At 34.9% G+C, this 8,292-nt stretch overlaps 1 protein-coding gene across 1 annotated transcript; it reads left to right on the top strand.

Moving 5' to 3' along the window:
- The first annotated feature begins 1,999 nt into the window (after positions 1–1,999).
- On the top strand, positions 2,000–6,624 carry LOC132061840 (myosin-binding protein 7-like). The gene is made up of 4 exons (XM_059454499.1): positions 2,000–2,253; positions 2,344–3,878; positions 5,931–5,977; positions 6,111–6,624. The coding sequence occupies exons 2-4, from the start codon at positions 2,583–2,585 to the stop codon at positions 6,211–6,213; spliced, it is 1,446 nt and encodes a 481-aa protein (XP_059310482.1). The 5' UTR covers positions 2,000–2,253; positions 2,344–2,582; the 3' UTR covers positions 6,214–6,624.
- The last annotated feature ends 1,668 nt before the right edge of the window (positions 6,625–8,292 follow it).

The raw sequence follows: 8,292 nt of genomic DNA, 5'->3' as shown, positions 1-8,292 counted from the left end.
AAAATAAATGTTTTTCATAAATATCAAGAGATAAGAGAATACATACTTTGGTAACTTGTTAAAAGATTCTTATAGTATTAGAAGATAAATTAATACTCCCTCCGTTCACTTTTACTTGTTAACTTTACACATTCCTTAAGAAATAATAAATGAAATGCATAGTTTATCACGATATTCATTTAATTGATGTAAATTTTTAATGGACTTGAAAATGATTTAAAATGAGTAATTACTACTATGGGTAAAATAGGGGAAAAAATTATCTTCTCTTAATATGCTAAAAGTGACAAGTAAAAGTGAAAATGTAATTTTAGAATACTGGACAAGTAAAAGTGAACGGAGGAGTATTATAAATATTTTAAAAGATGAAAACTTTTGCATAGTTTTTTAAATGGATACACAGTTGGATGTTGGATTAGTTAAGTAAATTCATAGCCTGCATAGCACACTAAAATAGTGCGTTATGTAATTTAGCTTTTTTTTTTTTTAAAAAAAAAGAAAATTCGAGTAACAGATTTTAACAGGGGACGTTAACTTACTTTTATATAACGCATAAAAAAGCTGCGTTAAAGATACTTTCGTACCACTTTTTTCTTGGAGTATTTTGGTTCATCTCTTTTTTTTTTTTTTTTTTTTGGATCATTTAGGTTCTGGACTCGCAAATGTGAAGGGTTGTCCACATTTGGGATGCCGCAAATGCGATGCTTGGCCCACAAATGCTATGATGGCACGACCCACTAAGTTCTGAAATGGCGATTTTTTTTTTTTTTTGGTAATTACACGGGCACGTGATATAAATAGAAACAGTGATGCTACGTCATTTTTGACAATTTTGGAAAAGTGTAAGCTTGTGGAAGATGTAATGAACTGATATTTGACCCAAATTATTGAGATAAATTTTTAATATTACCTATTGATCATTATACTTAAATCTGGTGGAAATTTAACCATAATTCATGATATTTGAAATGACAAGATTAAGGGGCTTTGACCGAACTTTCTTATATGGTAAAATTGGAATTTGATCATGCATTTGGAGTCTAAGTGAGAAAATAATCATAGATTTGAACTCACAAGATTATAGGTAATCCGTTCATGTGATTTGTTTTAGGATTTGTCCAGATTAATCAAGGATTAACTTAAACTTTTTTAGAATTATATATGAAAATGGATCACCTAGCCTAACTTGACGTGTTATTGAATATTTTGGATAGAATTATCAAATATTTGAACTCACAAGCTTATGGTAATTCGTTGATGTTATATCTTACTTATTTAACAGAAGGAAATTATAGCAAACCTATGTTTTCCATGCCTTAGATATTGTTCTTGTGATTTAGCTCTCATTCCCCTATATCTTCACTCATTTAAGTCTTTAAGTAAGAACTATGAGTTGTACATGCATCATTAGCTATCTTTCAAGACTTTTATAATTAAATTATCTCAACTTTCAGAATAATACATGTTATGTGCAGTGCAATGATATCTTTCAGTTCAGATTCAACTACTGACATGTTTACATTCATCCTCAGACAAGAGAGGGTCAGCTGACCTACCCTAACTTGAGTGCCATGAGGGCTAGAGTTAACTATCCCACACTCGTATGAGCTATTGCATGTGAGCGGACAGGCTAAAACCGCAACATGAAAATATATGTTTTATAAGAAAATCATTTACTTTGAGAGTTATTTCAGCATTCATGTGTATGTCAAATACTTAGTTTACAATTAATTCAGCTAAAATCTATTTACAATTTATCAATACGCAATCTTCGGTTATCAGATTAGGATGGTCATGACTCGTGAGGTTCTATAAGAAATGCTTAACATAGTAAAGCAATGAAAACACGTCTCCAACGCCCCCATACTTGGACCAAAAAAAAAAAAAAAAAAAAAAAAAAAAAAACTAAAAAAGCAGCTCCCTACAACCCACTGGCCCCACTTCTACTCATTTGCCTAAATATCTCCAATTTCACCCCGCCCCCCCCGCCCTCCCGCATTCTTTTCCTTGTTTAATCTCACCCCAACAAAAGAAAAAGAAAATCCAACAAATCAAACCCTCGTGATCTCATCATTTTGTGCACGAAGCAATAAAAAATCAAAGAAGAAACACAAAAGCTAGGGTTCCCAAATTCCCCCCTTATTTCTCCTGATTTTCAGTTTCCCCCTTCTTCTTTTTTTTTTTTCCCCTGAAAATATCTTTTAATTTTCCCGGAAAATATTTCACCTCCTTTTTATCAGCTCCTAATTACAGGTTCCCTAATTTTACTCTCTAATTTGTTCTTATCTTCTAAGTAATCAATTACTGTAATTTTTCTAATTTTGACTTAATTTCTTTTTACAGGATTTCGTATTTGAGGGAAAAGAGAAGATAGCAAGGAGGGATTTCAGGATATTTTGCACATAATTAGTTGCCCTTTATGGGGTTTTGGTTCCTTAAATTTTTTCATTTTTCTTAATATTTTCCATTTTCAATTTATGGGTTATTCTTGATTTACAGACCCCACTCGGCGGATTACACTGGGTATGTTGTTGTTGGTTTATTATTGATTTAGAGGAGTTTTATTGGATGTGTGTTAGTCTATGGATTCTAAAAATACGACCCCATCGACCAGTATGGTCAAATGTTGTGATTGTGAGTGTAATTGTAGTTCCTTTTCGGGGATTTGGATACGTACTGTGAAGCGAAAATTAGATGAATATGATGAGACTGAGAAGAAATTCGTGATCCCGGGTTTGATTTTACCTCAGCAAACGGCTCGTATAGACATGGAAAACGAGTGTATTGCGTTAAGGGAAATGGTTTGTAGCCAACAGGAGACGATTCAAGAATTGAGTGCTGAGTTGGAGGAAGAGAGGAATGCGGCTTCGTCGGCTGCGAATGAAGCGATGTCGATGATTTTGAGGTTGCAAAGGGAAAAAGCCGAGTCCCAAATGGAATTCAGGCAGTTTAAGATGTTTACGGAGGAGAAAATGGCTCATGATCAACAAGAGATGATGGCGTTGGAGGATTTGTTGTATAAGAGGGAGCAAGTGATTCAGTCGTTGAGTTGCGAGGTGCAAATGTATAAGCATAGAATGTTGAGTTACGGGCTATTGGAGTCTGAGGTTGAGGATGATGGTGAGAAAGAGAAGGGGGGTCGTTTTAGCCGGAACAATAGTGTGGGTCAGAGTTTCGACGATGGGCGTTTTGAAATTCCTTTGTATGATTACCCTCCTTTGAAATGCACTATAAATGAGAACCAAGTGTACAATGAGGTTGTGGATGTTGAGAAATATGCATTTGGAGAGGAACAACGATCATGTGAACAATTGCAAGATCTGGAGAAGAGGATTAATCAATTGGAAACATCACCAAGGAGTCAGACTGATGGGGAAGTGCTTAACAACAATGTCCTTGAAAAAGCAATAGTTGTAACAAATAAAGAAATGAGCTCAGATTTCATCTCAAGTTCTCCGAAGTTTGGTGGAAGTGTTAGAAAAGCAGAAAATTCGCAAACAGAGGAGTATCCGAACTTGAGGAAGAAGGACGAGTCATCGGAAGTTGGTGATGAAATGAGTGACAGGGTTTATACAATTGACTCTATTCATCAGGGTAACTCAGAGACCAAGGCTTCCGTCCATACCCCAAAAGATTCGCTAAATCATACAGATTTTGGAGATCCTGAGGTCACGAAGCTTTACCTTAGGCTGCAGGCACTTGAGGCTGATCGGGAATCAATGAGGCAGGCTATCATTTCTATGCGGACTGATAAAGCACAGCTGATATTGCTTAAAGAAATTGCTCAACAGCTTTGCAAAGAAGTGTCTCCAGCAAGGACAACATCTGTGAGGAAGACATCTCTATTCACGAGCTTTTCATTCATGTCAATATTCAAGGTATGCTTTTACCTGTGATTCTATATTTTTTGTGCTCAACAAATTCATTTTCACATATCTAAGTGTGTGGTGCATATGATCTTTGTCCTATGTTAAAAGCACCGTCCTAGGTCATTGCAACTGTTATATCATGATACAGCTGTTACTGTATTTTATGGAATGAACACTGTGATTTCTTTTGTTAAGTTGAAAGGAGGCCATATCACTGATTACATCAGCAGTTACAATTTGAACTATTATAGTTGGAAGTATATAATTGTCATACTGTGTAAAAAATATCATCAAGGCTGCATATCTTTAATGAGGATGATATCAGTTATGATGATTTCCTGTCAAGGTCAGAATAGGAAGAATATTGATTAGATCCTAGAGAATTTCTGGATCTTCCATTTTCCTGTATGCTGAGCCACTTTATATTACAAACATCACCTCTTCTTGTTTATCTTCCTTGATTTCCATTTCTTTGAATCAATACATCTCAGCTAGTTTGGTTACAATCCCACGGGAATGGCGATTTTGACCAGAAGTCATTTTACGTCTCTTCAAATCAGTTTTACCAATTTTGTTTCTCTATTTCTTACATGATAACAAAAAAAGCAATGCCAAAATATTTTCCCTGTATTATGATGTTAAGTATTTGTTATATATAATAGCCTAATTTACTTATATGACATGGGGCTCCCGGGCGAGGAATGCTGATCGATGAGTACAGTTTTGGTGTTTGTCATACTTTTTTTTCATGCATATTTTCATGATTCTTCCACTCCTGTACTTCAATCAAGTGCAGTAATCTTTTTCCGCTTTACTGATGCTCTAACTTTTCTCTGTGAGTACCAGTCTTGCAATTTGTTTGTTTCCTACTGATTGAGGCTTTGGAAGAATGCAAAAGCAAACTCTTACAAATTTCAGTTATTAACTTATTCTGCGGTTTTTGTGTGTAATAGGATGAGCCTTTCTAGAAATAGAATACAACTATTTGGCCTCTATCCCAAGCTAGTTGAAATCGGCTATATGGATCCTTACTATCACCGTATTCAATATTGTGAGTATTTATCATAAATAGACTAGTTTTATGATGCTTTCAACCTACAGCTACGCTCATCCTTTATCCACGCTTGGGGCCAAAAATGTGAGCAAACTCACACAGCATTCAGTTTTTCAGAAATAGAATGATGAGGTTAATATTTTTCTGGTTCATGAGCTGTGGGAAAATCTAGAGTTGGGTTGATAATATCCCTTGCATTACCTCCATATGGCGTGAGCCGTTGAATATTTTGGCTTCATTGGGTTGGCTAGAATTGGTGTGGCTCATAGGTGGTCTATTTAGAACAGTTTAGTCTATATGTCTGAATAAAATATTTAACTTTTTTTGAATCATAAAATATATTGACTTGTAGAGCTTAAATAATTCTGAATTACAATGGTTCCTAATAAAATATTGACCTCTAGAGCTTATGTTTAAGTAAGATATTGAGCCTATCCAAGAATAGGAAGAGCTTAATGTGAACATGAATTTTGGGAGGAACCACATACCGAGTTGTATGAAATCTGCTATTGGGATTACTTTTGACCTCAATTTGAGATCACTGAGATATTGATGCCTTATTACAGGCTTCTCTTCGTTGATATACCTAATTGGTTGATCTCTTACAAGTCTCAAAAAAAAAAAAAAAAAAAAATACCTAATTGGTTGATCCATTTTGTCTTGTATGTTTGACTCACAGCTCCCTTCACTGGTTATTTTGGATGGTATTCTGACTGAAATACTGATTTCTAAGGAGAGTAAAGATTTTGGATCAGAAGATTATAGCTGGTGTATAACTTTTGTATTCTATTTTTTATTTCCCTGAACTTTGTTTATGCTGATCCTTCTTCCTTTTCTTTCTGTGTGGGGATGGTAAGGCAGCTTAGAGAACCTTTTTGCTTTTCGATATTAAAATTTTCCCAACCTTGCTCCCCACGCTTTAATTCCCACATAATTTCTTTTGGCTCTCCCATGTCATGTTTTCTGGTATATAAGTGCTGATATATTGTCTCTTTTTTCCTGGTCAGTGGATAATATCCTTTGTCTTGTGGAGAAGGAAAGCACGTCGACCCAAGTAAGTTTTGATCATTAGAAAGCTATTACAATTTTATTTAGTTGCTTATATTAGAGGGGGGAATCTGTTATTATTTTGCCTGCTCAAGCCAGTTGAGATAATTGGCACTGAAATAATCATTATACTTGTTTAGGTACTTGTTTGGTTTGACAGCCAACAGAGCAGGCTTGCTAATGCTTTTAGACAAGGGACCTCGTGTTGGGCAATGGAGATGTCTTTCAAGTACGCAGGTGTGAAACCAATCCTCATTGGTCCACATCTCTTGTGCTCATCGGCATGAATACAGAATGGATTTTAGTCAGATTAGTTGCTTTCGGATTTTCAGTTCATTTTTTCTCGCGCTATATGCCTTGCTGCTGCAAATTTGGGTGCTGGATTACTTTGTGTGGTGTTCTTTTAACTTGATTGTTGGAATTGAATACATCTTGATGAAAGAGTCAGCAAAATTGTAGTTGTTCCTTAGCCATATAGAACTTGGATCTTATGGCTTGTTGGAATTTCACTTTAGGTTAGTTTACTTCTGTATATTGTAGATTTGTGAATAATTTTTTTTGGGGGGTCTCAATAATAATTGAGTGCTTTGTTTGGGCTTGAAATGTAGTTGATTGATTGAATGGAATGAGTGCAATTTTTGCATTTGTCTTTAAGTACTTTTTCTTTTATGCCTTAACTTGCTCAAGATAGTTTCTAGAATTTATTTATGCGAGGTGTTCCCACAGGTATGCTATTTAATATTTGTCCTCGTTTTACAAAGTTTTGCCAAAATAGACTCTTTTTGTTTTATAGTATACACAATAATTGACTTTTTGCCTTTCCATTCTCCTGCCTTTTTTTCAACTCTTCTTTTTCTGCAACTCTTTGCAATAACCTTAGATTCTTACTTCGTTGCCCCTCTGTTTTACTGTTTATTTAAGTATACAAAGTTAGAAAACGATCTTATTTTATTACAGTTTTCTTTTGTTAATAGATGCATAATATTAGTAACTAAGTAACGTCATTACAGATAGAGGTGCATTTTAGCGCGAATAAGTTGCGCAGTGGGTCCATAACGTTACATGGTAGTTTGAGATATTCCTAGAGGTACTGGAATTTGATCTATTTAGTTCTAGCTACATAGAACAAAAGGGGTGGGTGGGGTACATAGATTGGTAATATTATCAAAATGTTTTCACTTTATTCCTTCTTTTGCAAGCAAATCTGCAACTTGTTTAGTTTTCTGGAACGTGTGCCTAACGAACTTGCAGGTTCCTCAGTTGCTTCATTAAGAATCTGCCATCATTTGCAATAGAGTTATAAGTAGGTGAAGATTGCAGTAATAAGTCTATGGCTTCAGTTGGGTCTGGTTCTATTTCCAATGAAAATAAACAATGCACGTTAGCAGTCTTAATGCAGGTATATATTGCTACTCCCTCTGTCTCAATTTACATGATACTCTTTCCTTTTTAGTCAGTCCCAAAAGGAATGGCATCTTTCTATATTTAGTAACAATTCAACTTTATATTCACTCCCTCTAGTCCAAAAAATTGAGGATTTAGCCTCTAAAAGTTGGTTCAAAATAATTGAGGTTTTAGTCTATCAAGAAGGTATTTTATTCTTTTCCAAATTTTCCCTAGACACATATGAACAAATTTAGTGTTTGTTGTAGTTTCAAAGTCCCTCTTAATTAAGGGTATTTTAGTCAATACACCTCTTAATTTTTAGGAGTAAGTGAATTCTTTAATCCACGTGTCCTAGTCTAAAACCTCAACTTTTTTGGACCGGAGGAAGTATCTCTTTACCTTAATGAAATGATTTCTAGTCACATAAATTTTTATTATTTGTTTTAGATCACAAGATTCAAAAGTTTTTATTTAATTCTTAAATGTCGTGCCAAGTCAAACACCGTACAAAATGGGACGGAGGGAGTAATAATCATGCATGTGTGTGGTTAGTTGCAGGTAGACTGCCCTGAAAGCCAATAACCCAATCATTTTTTGCGTTTGTTGCATCATTTATATTCAATTTATAGTAACTAGCTCTAGGAGTAGTCTTACTAATCAAAAGGTTAATCCGTTTCTCCTCAGAAAATTCATTACCAGTGAGCAAATTAAATTCAAGAGTTCTGGAAATTGTTGTGTTTATGGAGATTTTGTTTCGTAAATTGTTATGGTGATTGTTCCAGATACAAAAAGGAAAGATTATGCCAGTTATAATGAGATGTGGAGTGCTCCGAAGCATATCAAGCCATTGAGGTTGGCTTTGATTTACAATTTTGTCTTAAAGTGTCTCACAGTGTCACAGTCCAAGAAAATATGCTCAATGGTTTTATTGCCTTT

The sequence above is a fragment of the Lycium ferocissimum genome, chromosome 7 (assembly GCF_029784015.1).
Source record: "Lycium ferocissimum isolate CSIRO_LF1 chromosome 7, AGI_CSIRO_Lferr_CH_V1, whole genome shotgun sequence".
Classification (NCBI taxonomy): domain Eukaryota; kingdom Viridiplantae; phylum Streptophyta; class Magnoliopsida; order Solanales; family Solanaceae; genus Lycium; species Lycium ferocissimum.
Note: the sequence above shows the minus strand (reverse complement) of the source record. Positions and strands in the feature narration are given on the sequence as shown.

Coding starts and splice junctions, on each gene's coding strand:
- LOC132061840 (XM_059454499.1), top strand. CDS start 2,583: ATGGATTCTAAAAATACGACCCCATCGACCAGTATGGTCAAATGTTGT. Junction 3,879..5,930: donor CATTCATGTCAATATTCAAG/GTATGCTTTTAC, acceptor TTTCCTGGTCAG/TGGATAATATCCTTTGTCTT. Junction 5,978..6,110: donor AGGAAAGCACGTCGACCCAA/GTAAGTTTTGAT, acceptor ATACTTGTTTAG/GTACTTGTTTGGTTTGACAG.